At 39.2% G+C, this 18,148-nt stretch overlaps 1 protein-coding gene across 1 annotated transcript in view; it reads right to left on the bottom strand.

Moving 5' to 3' along the window:
* LOC133218286 (phosphate-regulating neutral endopeptidase PHEX-like) overlaps positions 1–18,148 on the bottom strand; it is a 75,696-nt gene that overhangs the window by 19,157 nt on the left and 38,391 nt on the right. The window contains exons 10-12 of the mRNA XM_061364611.1: positions 15,932–16,025; positions 11,914–12,042; positions 8,409–8,510 (exon numbers count right to left, since the gene is read on the bottom strand). Of these exons, the coding sequence (XP_061220595.1) occupies positions 8,409–8,510; positions 11,914–12,042; positions 15,932–16,025 (325 nt within the window). The remainder of the gene's footprint in view (positions 1–8,408; positions 8,511–11,913; positions 12,043–15,931; positions 16,026–18,148) is intronic.

Genomic DNA, 18,148 nt, shown 5'->3' with positions numbered 1-18,148 from the left:
GCAATCTGTCTTCTGGCATACCAATGCTTTCATGTTGTTTTTCTGCTACAGAAACTTCAGATTCACCCTGGTCCCTGGTCATCTGCAGGTGTGTCCATCCATCTTTCTCCTTCTTTCTATTTCAAGCATGAGATTTGTCACAAGTGTTTTGATGTTATGCACCCATACTGGCCTTACAGAGTTATGGCCAAGTCTGAAAAATGACAGCTGCAACATCGGGGTTAAATACAATTTCCTCTTCCTTCACCTGTTTTGCACTGTTTGCACGGTGTTCAGGTTATTAATGGAACTGACATCCCTGCACAACTGAGTGAGCAGTAGCAGGAGCTAGATAACAAGGGAGAAGCTGACAGCAGTGATCTAACCCCAGAGATAAGAGATAAACAAACATGCCATGGATATTAGTTTCAGCTCTGTCCAGTGGAGAAGAAAGTCTCCTGTGGTTACTGAACAGGAAAGCCCAGTCCTCCTGAGAAGGTTAAATTAAATTCAGGACTTGAGGGAGATTATTCTTTAAGTTCAAAAATTAATGATTGTAATGAAAAGTAAACATTCGACTGGGAAAAAAAAAAAAGAAAAAAGAGAAGTGTTGTTAATCTGAGGGAAAGTGAAGTCCTGTTTTTTACTCAGAGAAAGTGTGGAATACTTCTACATTAGAAGGAAAGCACCCTGTGTCCTTTGTATCTTCTAGGTGAAAAATGTTACTCTAAACATCGGCATTTTCCAAACAGCTTCTCAGGGATGGTGTGGGAGCAGTAGCCCCAGTGTCCAGACCAAATTCCAAAACAGGGAAAATAGAGCAAACTTTTCAAATCCCCTACATTGTTTCCGAGCAGCACAGCTTCACTTCCTGATTCCTTTCCAGTTGTCCCCTTCTCTTCACATGTCCATGCACACAGCAAAATAAAGATGAGTTACACCAGGAAGATAAAAGATAAAAGCTCCCGGTGATATATTTGATGTCCAAGGTAACTTTAGACATGTAGGAAGAATTAAAATGTGAGTCTGCCTTTTCTGAACACTAACTCATGTTTCGACTTTATCAAGAGACTTGCTCATTGTTCCTTGCAATGAAACCTCTACAATACAGGCAGGACCTTGAATTTTTGCATCCAGACAGAGACTACCCTAATTTCAGAAACCTTAGTTCCACAATGGAAAAGAGTGACCAAGGTTCAAGTGGCACTAAGCAGAATTATGCTTTCCAGTTTAGAAATGACAAGGTTGTTTCAAGAAGGTCTAAATCAAAGTTTCAGTAAAAGCAGTAAATTTGAAAATCAGCAGGCACCCCTATTGTCTTTTAAACAGGAGTGAAGTGCCCAAATGCCTTTCAATAGGCTTCCAAAATTTCTCCTTGTTTTCCTAGGTCTTCTGAAGTGAGTCTGGCAGCTTCTGTTAGTGCTCTGAGGCAATCTTACACTTTGCAAGGTTCTCCGAGATCCTTGAAGCAAAGATATAAAGTGATCTTAAAAGAACCTGGAAAGAAATGCCATCCCCCTCTTTTACCCAGTGTAGTGTTCTGTCAGCCTTGCACTAGCCTTCATTCTAGAATAAGGCCATTTGAGATACAGAAGGCTGGTTTCTCTGTCATATTTTTGCATTATTTTACAGAGGATGGTCCACAGACACCACAAGACACAAAAGACATTTTTTCTTTTTGCGGAGCAGCCAGTGACCACTCTTCAGATTGGATGATTTGTCATCTTTGTGCAAAGTTAGCATGGCATTAAACAAGATTAATTTCAGTTCTTGAAGGGGTGATGTCTGGCCTTTTTGTCTGGGTATGTCTCAGATCTTAATTAAAAGCTATTTTTCAGAACCGTATCTAGTGCACACCCTGGACACTCTATGTGAACAAATGCAGGAGGCTTAAATATTCCCTGGATGTATTGCTGTTCTAGCATTATACGGAAGCAAGAGTGGGCACAAGAAAAGAACAGGCAATTATGATTCTCTTGTTTTCCCACTACAAGAGCAGAGGGGGAGAAGGTGATATTTTCCAGACAAGCAAAAGCCGATGCAGTAAGGCAGTAGAACTCACTGCCTTGGGAAGTTACGGATGATAACAACTGTGGGTTCAAAAAGTCATTAGACAAACTTACACAGAAAAATATTAATAAATACAAAGACAGTACTTCTGGTTCAGGAAGCAACTGAGCTGCAGAGAGGCCAGGAGAGGATAGTGGAAATATATCCCTTCATGCTTGCCCTGTCCTATGTTCATCTCCAAACATCTGCTACTGTTTGGCCACTGTCCGAAGCAGACATTGGACCTCTGGTCTGAGCAGTATGGCTGTCACATTCGTACTGAAATCACCCAAATGCGGAGAGAGAAAAATGACAGAGAACTAGGAAAGATAGCAGGGGCTCAGTTAATTGACTGAAGGGCTGGTATGACCAGTAAGTTCCAGCTGAGAAGAGAATCGCTTCAGTAGGATAACCTATGAACACCTACCTCATTTAAAGTACCTATACTTTGTTAAATTGAGGCTTGTACAGATGGCTCCTGATTTCCTAAGGGCTATTGGCCTAAATTACACTGTTATCTAGGGAGATTTGATGTAGTTCTCTGAAGCAGCAGAACAAATCCCTTAGGCTAAACAAAAGTACCTAAGACTGCCTGAGAGAGACACCAATAGTTATGGACTGTCCTTATATTTTCCTGAGGTCCTCTTGCCTCAATCTTCAGGCTCAGAGAAATTCAAAGTAAACAAACGTTGCATATGCAACTTCCTTAGAGAGAAATACAGCCAAGCAGCAGGCAAGTTCAGAAGGCAAAAAACGATTGCACAGTGACCTCGGGATTTGTGTTCCGTGACCTAAAGAAGTTAACAATGTTACAGAAAAATCTTCTTATAGGAAAACCAAGCTTTTTTTGGCTTATCGCCCATACTTTAAAAATAGTATTGCAAAACAAAAGAAACCTCGTTAACTTTTCTACAATACAGGCTATTTTACAGGAGATTTGCAAACTTTCAAAAACCAGACATTTGTGCAAAACTCTCTTTTTCAAGCTTCCACTTAATCCCAAGCACAAAGGGTATTTCATGAAGGAAAAATAGTGATTAATGGCACCTGCCCAAGAAAGGGAACAATTTTACATCTCAGTGATGATCTTCCATTGAATTATCCTTTAAAGAGCAGCAGCAATAAATTACTATTTTAAAGATGAGGGTCACACAAGTCATGTCAATGAAGTTTCAGTTGCAGGTTCTCCCTTTTCCCTGCAGTCCGCACTTACAAAATGCAGCTGTCAATACCATTTGGCTGACATAGCTGGCTGCAAGCTGCACCTCCATTGTAAGTGAAACAAAAGGCTCTCCTCTCTCTCCCCCCTCTCTTCACCTGCCATCCTTCTCTGAGGCTGCAAGGTGGCCTGAGCTCACAGGGTGCCTGGGCAGCCAACTGGGGAGTCTTTCTGCATTGCCTTAACTGTGTAACTCACAGATCACATACTTAAAGGTAGTTGCCAGACACACCCTTGGAGATGCCCTCATTTGAATAATTTCTCTGTTCTTTGAATGAGGACAAAATTTAATGACCCTTACAAAAAAAAAGAGAGGCTAAATCAGCAAGAAGATTAACCTTTGCTTGTTTTTCGTTTGTCTGTTTGCTTGTTTTAAAATCTTAGATCTCCGTTGAAAATTCGCGAGGTTGACAGGCACGGTTTAAGCAAATTTTATACGGCAGACAAATACAGAGCAATAAAACAAGGTTTGAACAGAGCAGAGGAAGGACAGGGCAGGAAACGGAGCATCACAGCACACAGCCGACTACTTCTCTCCGGCTCGGAGCTCGTTTGAAAGCAGCATGAGCTCCATCCAGAGAGCTAGGTGAGAACTGCACGAGAGGACAACTCACCTAACCTTGTTAAAAACTTTCTGTGCAAGATTGGCTTTCAGATGGTCTGGATTAAATCCATGTTTCGATCGCAGAAAGAGAGGAATGGAGGGAAGATAGAATGAATTTATTAGATGTTATCTTGTTACATTGTTTTGTTACAGAGGGAAAGTCAAACCTTCACTCCAAAGTACACAAGGGCTAAAACGCCAATTCTCGGAGATCTAAACTGCAAGACAGTTGTTCCCTAAATCGCATAGACTAACAGATTTGATGCTTTTGATATGGTTTGTCCTCATCAAATTAGTAGTACCCCCTCTGAGCAACTTAACAGGACAGACACAAAGAGTCACAGATGGAGAAACATTACTGTGATTAGATAGAGCTGACAGGCTGCCTAAAGCAAAATTCAAGCATCGATTCTACCAGAGGGCCTTTTGTAAGTCCTTTGGAGGTCGATGGTCCCTTTGATTGCAAAACATCAGGCTGATAGCAAGGTATACAAGTTTAGTCTCAGCCAAGCAAAAGAATGGTGGGCACCAGTCAGAAAACAGGCAGCAGAAAACATGGAAAACAGTGAGTATCCAAATCGCAGAGATTATTTGTAGCTAATTCTCTTTAAAGCCTGCCAAGCCATTTGCATTACAGTGTTGTCATCTAAAGATACGATCACCATAAGGAACAAAAGAGTTTTTCTAGGTAGGCTCTCCATGCTCACAGTCTAGACACCCAGATCTCACCTCGACCGTATTCTTCTTTCGGGAAATGAGTAAAAATTTTGTTAATGACCAAAATATGCCTGAAGTTAAATAAACTACTAATGACAAATTAAATGGAGCAGGACCAGTAAACAAAACTCACTAGGTTTCTACAGTTGCTTTCTTTCCAGAGCATTTGAAAAATTAAAGAATTCAGTGGATTAAAAATACAGAGAAAAAGCAAATTATAGGAATCAGTTATTTCCATGCAGCATACAGTTCTGCCATAGAAGTATACTCTGCATTGCTATAAGGGACAATGTGACAGCTACTGATGAAAACAAAAGCTCAAGATATTCTTTACCGAATAACTTCTTTTCTTTACTTAATTGATAAAAAGAAAATAATAGAATAGAATATAGAATATTTCAGTTGTAAGGGTCCTACAAGGATCATCTACTCCAACTGCCTGACCAATTTAGGGCTGAGCAAAAGTATGTTGTTAAGGGCATTGTCCAAACGACTTAATCACAGACAGGCTTTTCTAGGAAGCCTTTTCCAGTGTTTGAACAACTTCTCTGTAAAAAAATTATGTTTCCTAAAGTGAAGTTTGAATCTCCCCTGACACAGCTTTGAACCGTTCTCACACATCCTACTACTGGATACCAGGGAGAAGAGATCAGCACCTTCCTGTCCAGTTCCCCTTCTCAGGAGGCTGTAGAGAGCAATGAAGTTGCCTTCATCTGGAAGAAGCTACATTCAGCAATCCCACTGTACTGTCATAGCACTAGCCTGTAATTGATAGTGGTCCAGAATGTAAACCTGAGAAGACCTCCCCCAGAAAACACAACTTGCTTTTCAATTCAACAACAAACTGAGTTCCTTCCTGAGTTGTGAAATCCACAGTACTTCCTCACAGGTGTGGGGGACAAATATTGACAAAGAAATGTCACTTTTACAGATGCATATTATAAAGTAATAATAGAATCATAAGGGGTTGGGCGGGACCTGAAAGATCATCTCGTTCCAACCCCTATGCCATGGGCAGAGACACCTCCCACTAGACGAGGTTGCTCAAAGCCCCATTCAACCTGGACTTGATTTTTTTTAAAACAAACAAACGATCCCCACTTCCAAATTCCTGTTGCCTGTGCTGCTGTATCAAAGTCTAAGTATTTAAAAAGTGACAGCATAAAGTGCTGGGCTCATGGGATTATCTGGAACACAGTAACAGATTTTGAAGATTTCCCCAGTGAGTTATCTGACAATAAATGTAATGAATCTACCTCTTGAACTAAAAACATGCCCATTCAAATGTCCCGGGACAAATCCAATATCTATCATTAGCAACAAATAGCATTTAATAACCATGCACAAACTGCATGTCTGGAAATCTACTAGGATGTCTCTCTGGAGTCTTTCCTTCTAGCCATCTAGCAGTTTCTGTGACTTTGAACTTAAACTTATAAACCCTACTATGTAATTGTTGGTGCAATTTCTAAGTCATCACGTAACACTTGTGTCTTACAAGCTTGACCTTGTTCTTATATCAGTAAACTATAAAATGGTTTTTCAAGTATTTTTGATCAATTTTCAATGAGAATGGATTTAAAAAATTTGCTGTTTGTAGTACTATGTCTTATTGTATTGCTTGAATTTAGTTTGTCACGCGTTGTTCAGCGCAGACACACCCCATCAACTTTAGAAACTTAAAGGAGATGCCTAAATTGGGAGCAAGGTACAGAAAGCTTGCTCAGTGTGTCAACAGAGAGAAACAGACATCTCTATTTACGAAAGAGCTAACCTACCTTTTGAACAAAACTCTCCTTAAACTGGGAAAGAGGGACCTTTTTAGAAGGTTTCTTTTAGTTTGCAGCAATGCTTGTATTGTTTCTCTGCTGAAAGGCAGGTAGAAAATTTTGAACAAAATGGTTAAGCAGATTGTTTGCTAGAAAACTCAACATCAGATGTGCATATGCCTATAAAGTTACATATATCTGTTAAGAAAATAATTAGAAAATCTTCCTGCTCTTATTTTACATTAAATTTGTCAAATACCTAAATTAAAGATCATTATATTTCCAAGGGTATTTCTAGTGAAAATCCAAGCATAACAGCCAGTAAGAAGTAATGACTGCAGTCTATTTACCAGCAGGTTTGCAGAAAATAAATGGCATCTTACTCTTGTTCTTTTGCTATTGAGTTTATTGGTGCATTTAGACAACTCTGTTTCATTTGCACATCTGTGAAGAGCACTACTGTGTAAAAGTTAAATGGGCTGTGTATGGAATTTAAAACTTTTCAATGATAAAATATTTCAACAGCCCTTTCATCAGAATTAAAAAAAATAATAAAAATTTGAAGTCTGTATCTGCTTTTAAAACAAAACACTGCTATTTTTATTCAAGCACAGCAAGCAGGAACAGTTCAGATGCATTTGTATGTCAGTTTATTCAAAGAGGGTACTTACTAGTTCACTGATATCCCATTGCCTCAACAAACAAGGATACAGTCCTACACATTGCCTTCCACTCTTTGTTTATGCCTTTTCTGACTGCTGCTCTGGGGCAGAGCTATGAATTTGGACAAGCACCCTTGCAATGTATCACATGCTGTAAATGTGGGAGTAGAGTGAAAAGGGAGCTTTGAGTACTTCTGCCAGACTTCATCTTTACCTCCTGCATTTTACCATCACTCCATCTGAAAGTAATCAGGACCTGTAATGCCATCCTTGATCATAACACTTCATAACTGGCATGATTCTACTGGCAGATGGGTGTCAGCTGGAATGGTCAGTGCCCTCCTGGAAAATGGCTTTCAAGGTAGGCCTCCCACCATGGCACTGGACAAGATATAGGACCTGAACCATTTGCATATTCCCTTCTAGGCCGGATCCTTCATCTTCAAGCCAAATGCCCTCAACTGTCCCAGATATTTTAGACACTGTTTTCAGTTTGTAGGCTGGTGTGATCCTATGTCCTGGGTTCAGCAGTAGCAGTTATTTTTCTCCTTCTTAGTAGCTGCTGCAGTGCTGTGTTTTTGACTTTCAGCCTGGGAACAGCTCTGGTAACACCAATGTTTTTAGTTGCTGGTCAGAATGTTTACTCTGACCAAGGACTTTCTGAGTCTCATGCTCTGCCAGGGAGAAGAGGAAGCCAGGAGGAAGCAGAGACAGGACACCTGACCCAAACTTGCCAAAGAGGTATTCCATACCACAGCACGTCATGCCCACTATAGAAACTGGGGGCAGTTACCCAGAAGGGCTAGATCACTGCTTGGTCGGGCTGGGTATCGGTCGGCGGGTGGTGAGCGGTTGTATTCTCTTCCCTTGTTATTTCCCTTATCATTATTATTATTGGTGGTAGCAGCAGTGGTTTTGTGTTATACCTTAGTTACTGGACTGTTCTTATCTCAACCCATGGGAGTTATATTCTTTTCATTCTCCTCCCCATCCCTCTGGGATGGGGGGGGAGGGGGGGGGACGACACTAAGGGGGGTGTGGTACAGAGACTGCGTGGTTCTGCAGCTGGGCTTAAACCATGACATCCTAACATCCCAATCAAGATGAAGACCTTGTCAAGAAAAGCTATTGTACAGGCTAATCTGAAATAATCTGTAAGTATGGATCAGCCAGAGCTAGATGGGGAAAGGCAAGTGAGGAAGAACAAGGTAATAAAAATAACTTCAGCAGAGAAGCAGGAGCTCAGACGGCTTAACTTCTAGCTGTACAAATGTGGCACATGTTCCTTCATGAACAAAATGATGAGTAGGTAACTGGAACTGCAAGGACAGTTCATGACATTCTGTTTTCAGTCCAGTCAAACCTTCACAATAACAGGAATTTACCCATTCAACATTTATACTTGTTACCTTCTCGTAAGCTTTTCTCTTTGTTTCAGAGTCCATCCAGTCATTTTCCTTCTCCAACATGTCAATAAAAGCCCAACGAATTCCTTCAGTCAACTCCTCCATCTGAAAAATATTTAGCAAAATCCTCCCCAGTAAAATATGTCATGGCAGAATCGTTACAAGAAAAGGTTTGATGCGTGCAGGAGTAACTGATCTGGTTAGACCACGAATGATTCCAAATCAGACAGTAACTGCTGTTTTTTCTTGAAAGCTAATTTGTTTTTTTTCTCCAGTCCTCTGGAGAAATCCAGAGGAGTGTCAAATCCAGACACTTCTTCTGAAAATAACTTTCTTTCCATTTTCTTTTCCTTCAGGTGTACCACACAACCTGTTCACTGCTGATCTTTTCATGTCACAATTGTGAGAATGTCTATCTTAAAATCATAAAAAATACTGGCAGATTTACAGTGATTTGGGAAGATTTCTGATACTTTGGCTCTAGATCACTAGACCATGCAGAAGAAGGAGCTAGCTGCAGGGCATTTGCACAAACAAAGCCTTTTCTCCAGAAGCAGCATCTGTAGCTTTGTTTGGTTTATGTCAGACTGAGACATGCCTTATAATACTGCCAAGGGATGGAATTTGGGCTAACAGTATCATGATCCAAATACAAAGCAGTATGCAAATATTTGGCCTGTATTTAGCTGTATTTGTGAAGGACTCCTACCCTTTACTTACTGCAGGAACAGAGGCCATGGCTCTCAACACTGAGCAGCCTTAACTGCTTCTGTGGTCTTGAACCACCAGTGACAGCTTGCATTTGTGCAAAGCTAAGGAAACCCACAACCATTTTAGCTTAACTGCTTCTTCAGACATCTATACAAAGCCACGAGCGTATCACAGGCAAGTAAAAAAATAATAATAGCAGTGTTTAGTGAGTATGCACATTAAGAAAACCCTGAAATGACAGAAAACAAGAAATCTAGTTGCTAAGACATGCATTATATCAGTCTAAAGAGCAGAAAAGCCCTCATGGCTATGTATCCACCTGGTAACACAGACCAGAAAGGTGTACGCAGTCAGCTGCTTCTATTTATATGTCAATAGATGAACCTCATAACAGGTAGCCACTGAGAACTGTGTGAGAGTGAAGTAACTGGGGGGATCAAGTCATTGCTTGAGTCCCTTAGTATAGACCAAACCAAAGTTCAGTTACTTAATGTTACCTTTACATAAATTGCCACATATATATCAGCTGTATATTTTAATCTGGAACTCTTCTCTGTTTGTGGTAGAGCCAGACAAAACGTAGCAAAGCTCCACTGATTACTCAGTTTTTACTACTCTTTTCAAAAAACATTTTATTGTTTTTAGAGACAATATGGAACAATTGGAACAGGTCTAGCATTAAATATGACTGAACAGTCGCCACAGTAAACTGCATCCCAGGGAATAGGGTAACTTAAAGATATTGATGACAGAGCACTGACTCAATTAACGTAGTGCACTAATGAGGTGAACTCCCTCTATTAGCAGGTTGCAAGTTCAAACTCAAGCTCTGCAGCTGGGCCCCAGTGTATACTTAGGCTTTATGCACCAGTTGTAGCTGCAGGGGGCAGGGGGAGAAACCTATTCCTGCTATCAAAGTTATTACTGGAACTGCTCAGGCATAGCTGTAAGAAACACTGCAGGCACTCTGGGCTAGAAACAGTGCTATATTTAGACACAAATAATGTCTTTCTTGATAAAAGGAGTGAAGTGTCTAAGGTATGAAACATCAGGCACAAAACATGAGGAAAAAGAATGCATATTATCCATAACTTAGGATTTGCTTATCATAGACAGATATATGCCATGAGCCAGAAGGAAAAAAGATAAAAGAAAAAAAAAAGAAAAAAAAATCTGTACAAATAAGAGTGCTTTTCTCAAGTGTCTCCTTAGTGCTTAATAAAGAGAGACAGAACTGGAATCCAGTGAAACGAAAACTGTAACGCCGCAAGTGACTACCTTGAAAAACACACTTTTAAACAGATTGAAACAAATTTCACTTGTATCTAATTTTATCTCCAAGGGCTGGTCACTACAAGTCTGAATTTTTTGATCTACACTATAAATTGTATATTAATTTCTTACTATAGATGATATTGTGATTTCAGACTTAACAGTTTTGCAAAAAGTTGGTCTGAAATGAATATACATGCTAAGAAATATTTTAATTAGGTCACATTTCAACAGAAAATCATTCTCTATCAGCTTTTTGTAATTTCCCTTCCATATACAAACATGAAAAAGTTTTTCATCCATATCCGTATCCCCTCCATAAAGTGTACATTTCTTACAGTCTCTTCCCTCTTATCCTGTGCAGAGGTCATACTGTGTATCCCTGAAATGTATTTGCCACTAAACTGCCAAATAGCACACTACAAACTCAATCAAGAACCAGGAGACTGACAAACTGGATCTCATGGAGGAAACTCCATCTGAAGGCCAAAGAAACACCAGCTATAGCAGAAGAAATGCAGGACCTGAGAGGGAAACACATGTCACAGATATTTGGGCAAGCCAAATCAGAGTGTTGGTCTGTCTAAAATGGAGTTATTCCCTGAGAAAACAGTCAAACTAGGTAAAGTCAAACAGAAAAGCTTATGCTACTGAGCCAGGGCAGTGAAGGGCTATCACAGAGCTGTTGCTCTCAGTGCAGGATGCTATTTCACGTGTTTTCTAAATGGTTTTGGCTCCTCTGCACTGAGAGCTAAGTTCAATGACTAAATTGGCTGATTTTAAACTGGTTATTGTTGAGAAATCAATGGCAAGAAAAGCAGATTTTGGAAATGTTTATGAGAAAAATATTAACTGAAAGTCATAAATTATTGTGGAAAGTAAATAACCATTTGAATATATTATTAAGAGAAGTGATAATGCAGCTATGCTTGAAGTTTTAGAAAGAGGATGAATGTCCAGCTAAAAGCTGTTCGCTGAACTCAGCAGCATGGAAGACTATTTTCCTTCACCATGGAGCAAAAGAGATTTGAAAAGATTTGAATCACAAATATAAACTCTATACAGCTCTAAGCTTCCTTTAATTTGGGCCAGACACCAGTTACACTTTTCTTGTTAGACTACAGGTGTAGCAAAGTCAGTTTTTAAAAGGGTCGCCCTGAAGCAGTCTTGACCAGTCTAACTAACCGGCTAAAACTTTACTATGAGTTACACTAGCTATACTAAACCATTTCTCATCAATACCCCTCACGCTGTTCCAGCACAGCCTGACTGTCATCATTTACACAAATGAATTATGTTCAACCTAGTTTTGATCTGGTTACGTATTTGTCTAAAGAGCTGCAGATGGAAAGAATGAGAAGTGCCCAGATGGACAGAAAGGTGACAGTTTTTCAGATTTGTTCCACTTTCTCCCTATATTTTTCCCCCTATTCAAGTATTTTTAAATTCTTGTCTCTTTTTAAATTTTGATCTAACATCAGGGGCAATTTGAGAGGAGGAGCCACAGAGATCTCAGAGGACTCACCATCTCTTTCTTGTCTTCTTGGAAATGGGCATTCACAAACATCTTACCCACAACATAAGGGAGAGCATTTTCAACAAGGTCCACACATTTATCCCACTGGGGCAGCAAAGTTGTGGTTCCATGGATCACCTGTTGGAGGTGCAGATAGTAGGTCATAACATTATACTGTTTAAGAATCATAGAATCATAGAATAGTTAGGGTTGGAAAGGACCTTAAGATCATCAAGTTCCAACCCCCCTGCCATGGGCAGGGATACCTTGCTCTAAACTGTATCACCCAAGGACTCGTCCAACCTGGCCTTGAACACTGTCAGGGATGGAGCATTCACAACTTCCCTGGACAACCTATTCCAGTGCCTCACCACCCTAACAGGAAAGAATTTCCTCCTTATATCCAATCTAAACTTCCCCTGTTTAAGTTTTAACGCTTGTCCTATCACTACAGTCCCTAATGAAGAACGTCTGCATCTGTATACAGGATAGTCTAAAGCATGCTTGTCAAATAGTTACTAAAAGGAAACAATAACAATACTTTTCAGTTAATAACATTTTCATTAAGTGCTATGACAAATCTCTGAGCTCAAGCACATTGCTGCTTTTGTTTCTGTTTCTTATGAGAATAATGTTACTGCGGATGCTTACCCACTCAACATTACATTTTCTCATCAAGGTAGAAGTTAATTTAAAAAAAAATACAATAAAAATACAATAAAATACGAGATGGGTCCATGTAAACAATAGCAGTGCTGATTTAAGAAATATTTTTTTGTTCTCAAGGTTCAAAGCATTTCCTTTCTACTTAAGGAACTTCTTAAAATTTTCCACAGAGAATCGGCAAATCACAGTTCAGTAGTTAACAGCAGTCAGCTATGTAAAAGCAGAACACAGTCAACACCAGACCAGGTCAGAAAGGATAGGGATTTTGGCCTATCACAGATTATGCAAGCCTTTTGAGCATCAATTAGCAGTTTTTGAGCCTTTTCTTTTTCCCAGTTTTCTCCTTCTTTGAGCTTAAGACTAAATTTTTAGCAAAACTGGAGGTTTTGGATTTGTTGTTTTCCAGTAGGAAAAGATTTCATTGGAAAATTCCAGAGTAGCTTATCCCTCAGCTATTGAAGGCCAGATAATTTGGTAACTCAAGACTGATTTTCTCCATCAGATCGTCTGTAATTAAGCTTAATCAATAACTTGTACTTAAAGCCACCAGTGAATTGCGTTTTCAAATGCTCTTTATTAATACTGTATGTTCGCGAATAGTTTTTCAATGACAGAAAGAGCACTGCTTCTATAAGAAAACCACATTAGCCAAACCAATACGTAATAAGGTAATAGTTTCCTAAACAGAGCCAAGCTTGAAAACAAACTCGTTTTCTAAAACATATAACAAAGCATTGGAAAAAAAAAAGAAAAAAAAAAAGGGGGGTAAAAACAAAAAAGGAAAAGAAAAAGTGAAAAAAGTAGAGAGGAAAATTTCTCTCCAAGGTCCAAGCAAAACTACAATGGAGCTTTTTCCTGATGCAGGGAAAGAAGGGGAGTCATGGCATTAGTCATCAGAGCTTGAAATTCCTTCCAAAAGCTTTGACTATACATCAACCGCAGAAAAATTCAGGAGACAGAGCTGGCTTTTAGAATGTGATGTATTATTATTTCAACACAATAATTATCATTATTTTGAGAGTGGCTTGACTGTAAGGAGGACAGAAAGGCAGCACAGGCTGTGAGACCAATAAAAATAGAGCCTACAGGGATGGATTATACCTCACAGCTGGTTTATTGATATTTACGTTACAACAGCCAACTAGAACTCCCTTAAAATGGTCCTCCTAATATTAATATACCACTCTAAAACGCAATACTCCAGGTAGTAACAGCGACTATAAGTAGCAGGTTTCAAGCCCTCCCAGTCAATTTAGAGCTCCACAGCACAGTTAACTGATCTCTTCCCCAGGTGCCACTGCACATTTGCTAGGACTCAAAGCGCCACTGCAGAGGAGCTGCTAGTAGTTGCTGATGTGGTAATCAAAGCATTTTCTCTAGAGTCATCAGGTCTGTCCTACTTCTCAACCTGAAGATTTTTAAAGTTTCATCATGCCTTATTTCTCTCTTTGCAAAGATTTTAAGTGTCTTGATGCAAAGATGTAAAAAGCACCAACAGAAAATGAAAACCTGGTGAAAAGAATACTATGCTTATGAGGGGTGAGGCTGAATGAATGAATGAATGAATTAATTAATTAATTAATTATGTCCTTTTCTTTAAGGGTCACTGATTCATCTAATGGTCATGACTTTTAAGAAGTCATCCAATGTTTTCTTCAATTACCTGGCAAGAGGTTGCTGGGTTCTTTTTATAATCCCAAAGGATCTGTTTGCCTTTAGTCCTCCAGCCTCTGACAGAACAAATCTATTCAAGAAAGCCTTTCAAGCCTTTGCCTTGGACTCCATTTCTCATGTCCTTTCTGCTGACCTCTGAAGTCTGTTCCCCTGAGATGTTTACTGCACTTAACCTTAGCTATTAACTATTAGCTATTGCTGTTTACTGCACTTAACTAACTCTCCATCTCCAGATCCCAGGGGCAGATAATGGGAATGAGCTGCTGACTCACTTGCCATTACTGTGCTGTTCTTAAGTTTTCACAGCCACTTACATGAAAACCCTTGACCACATTGTTAATAAGGACTGAACCAAAGTGAATTAGATTCATTCTTAAGTTTCTGGAGAAAGTACCCAGTGTCAGCAGCTAGTTACCGTATCAAAAAGCATAGTATTCAAAGCTTAAGGTTTCCTTTTAGGAATTTTCCTGACGGTACTATAACTCAGTATAACTCTGTATTATGTTGCAGAATGGCTAATGGCCAGCATCAATCTATTTTACCTGGCTAGCTAGGAATACCCAAGGAGGGGACACACAAACTTGTCCCTGTGATTCTGACAGGCAGTTTCTCATATTTTTGCATGAAGAAAATGGTATCTTTAGCAAGACTGATTTGAATATGATTTCAGAAGTGTAAGAGGCTGTCTTTCCTGTGTAGTTTCCATCAAGATATTTGAGTTAATTTTTAGGCATGTGATCAACTCAGAACTGTTCCACTACTGTTCAAGGAAAGACATTATGGGTGCTTCAATTAGGCACCTGCATGCCTCATTAGGGAGAACAGAGCACCCATACCTCCTGTACCACATCACTGGCAGCATCATGCCAGACTCAAGTTGTCATGATGTCACCAAGCACCTAATTTTCTCAATGACAAACAAAAAGTTCACATTTTTATCTATGGTAAGAACAAGACAAAGCACCTTTCAGTTTCTGCTTCATCCTTGGCTTGCTTAAAGAGCCTCTATGCTGCCTATAGGATTATCAGGGTGGTTTTCTGTTCAGTCACTTGATCAAATAAACATGTTTTACATAAATGCCCATATAACTTCATAGATAATTAGGTCTACTCTCACAGACTGGGCTGGTGACTAATGTGTTCTGGGGCTTCTGCAGCCCCAGGCTGGAAGGCACCTGATTGGCTTCTCTGTAGAAATGGCTGGTGTATGTATGTGCCAGAGCTCATGTAAAGCTGGCACTAGAGCAAGAGAGAGGTTTGAGCAAGCTCAGAAAAGGCAAAATCTTAGACTTTTGTTTTACCAGAGCTATATTCACGCATGCATAAACGGTAGGTTTTTTTCATAAAATTGGATTTTGGCTAAACAAGTTTGGCTTGCAGGAGCAGCACGTCACAGCTTGGCATTTAACTGAAAAACTTTACAGCTTTCAAGTTTCTGCATAAGAAGACTAAGGTTTTTAAAGGAGTGTCTCAAAAACTCCTTAACATAAAAGTTTTCCTTTGTGACATATACAAGAATATGTATGTCTTGATTGTTTTAGAGGGACTCTTCAACAACAAGTGTTCATTCAAAAAATTTACCTAGCATGGAAAACATTCCATATTGTGCAAAGGTATAAGCAGCTATAAGGGAAACTGGTACTATTGACACTGGTATTGTTGTGAATTATGTAAAGCTCTAACTTACCCGAGAAAATTCCAGCCACCGATACTGAAAACGTCTGCTGAGGTTAAATAACCTTGAATAAACCATCCTCCACACCAGATAGTTAGCAAGAGTCCTGTTAAATTAGACATATTTTTATCAGACATCTAATAGCATATGAGGTACTACAAAGTACTCACATCAATATCTCTGCAAACATTTCCACTGAATGGTGGAAATTTCACCTTGAAAATTAATGACTGATGACCAAATTGATACATCCCTATTACACAGAAGAATCTGTACTAATGCAACCACCTAATATGTAATTGCACCATGATAATCATCTTCTAGGGGATATTTATAATGAGCCAATTCCTTAGTATGTTATTTTCAGGTAATTATTTTGTTTCAAAAGACCTTTTTTGTTTTCTATAGAAGTGGCAAGAACCATGTCATAAGAATAGGTGCATAAAAGTTCTATCCAGATATAAGAAAATAACTGTTTTTCTTTTGTAAATTAGAGTGAATGTTATCTCTCTTCATTGCTAGACCACATAAATCATAACTATGAAACAGAATAGATAACAGTTCATCTCAAATATCCTATCAATATCTCATATTTGTATCTTACATTACAAGTTATCCGTATGCTTTTAAAAGTTCTTACTACCCATACAGTTATTAAAGTACTACGCCTCTTCTTTTGTCAGATGGATAATTGAAATACCAAAAAACAAGGTCTCAGTAACAAGAATCTCATAAAAACTGAGGCTGAGAGATCCTGGAAGAACTTGTTTAAAATTCCCAGGAGACCTGACACCCATGTCCCTTTTCTAAAACTTCAAGCACTTGACTGGAGGATTTATTGAGTCTAGGTTGAGCTCTCCCCAAGCTCAGCAGTGTCTCTATGAGGTAAATGTGCATTGTGAAATATGCAATTCAACTTCAGCCCCAAAACAGGTCCAATAATCACCCACACGTATTATTCTCATCTTGTATTACAGAATATATTTTGCAAGGATAGCCATTGCTCTAAAGTTATGGAATCCACATGTTGTTTGTTCTACATTGGGATATATATAACATTTGGGGTAGGCCACAAACTTCTCCATAGGGACGAAAACTGCTCGTTTGCAACAAATATGCTGTTATGGACTGCTTCTAGCCAAGCCCCAGTACACCCACACAAAGCCTCCAGCTCAGGATATGTTGTTGGAAGCTTATACTCTTTATCACCTCCCTGGCTGGGTGACCAAGAGGTGAGAATAGAGAGGTTTAAGGCAAACTATAGCCACATATTGTCTATAGGTGACCAAGCACATGATGACCCAGTAACTTCAGCAGCATGCCCACATCTAAGTGGGACACTACATCAAGAGCAGATGGGTGGCAATCTCAAGCCAGCTGCCACTTCAAAGGCCTCGTCTTTGTGACCAGTGGCAGCTTCTACAGGAGAGTAGAGAATTGCTGTGATTTATATGTAAATCCTGCCTGTTATGCACCTCATCTCTCACACTGGACATATTCCATCTTTTAGTATACAGGTATATCATACAGTATATACAAATTCCCACAACAATTGTAAAACAGATCCGAGAAAGCTCTTTTTTGCACGAATAATGTACATTTATAACACAGTACATGTTACAAAATTTAAAACAGTTAGCTCTGCTTAGACAATCAAATCATTCTGAGATAATGCTTTAGGGTCATCAAAAATTAATTCTAACCTATGAAATACCAGAAAGCATAGATTTTCCATTTAACATATTTCTGACAATGTGGAATTTCCTTACTTGATAGCAACTGAAGCACCCTAAAAATGCTCAGCTCTTGTTGTTTTTGTAAATGACTAGAACTCCACAAGTCTCACAACTCTGCCTCATGTTTTTCAGCAGAGCTGAATAGCATCCATGCTCCTGCTGTAACTACTCTGTGGATCTACAACAATACTTATGCAAGTCCTAAAGACTAAAAGGTTTCATTTCGATTAAAAGTCTTAGGTTAAAAACCCCAGCTAAACAGATCTCTATCATAAACCAATTATAGGTTAGAATTCAGTATTTAATTGCTACCAAAAAAAAATAAAAAATATTCTCCCTTCTGTGTGCTTCCTGTTCTCATCCAGTGCTGTTTGTCCTTCTGGTTAAGCTGGGGAATCCCTGTCAAGCTGGTAGTGTATAAAAGACTGAAATGTGTAAAGGATGAGTCTCCAAAAGATGACTTATTCACAGACACCAATACCAACAGGAATTC

This window comes from Neopsephotus bourkii, unplaced genomic scaffold, assembly GCF_033783945.1.
Source record: "Neopsephotus bourkii isolate Nb327-2 ecotype Australia unplaced genomic scaffold, CSIRO-AGI_Nbou_v1 NB_1234, whole genome shotgun sequence".
Classification (NCBI taxonomy): Eukaryota; Metazoa; Chordata; class Aves; order Psittaciformes; family Psittacidae; genus Neopsephotus; species Neopsephotus bourkii.
The sequence above is the reverse complement of the archived record's forward strand: the minus strand, read 5'-3'. Positions and strand labels throughout refer to the sequence as shown.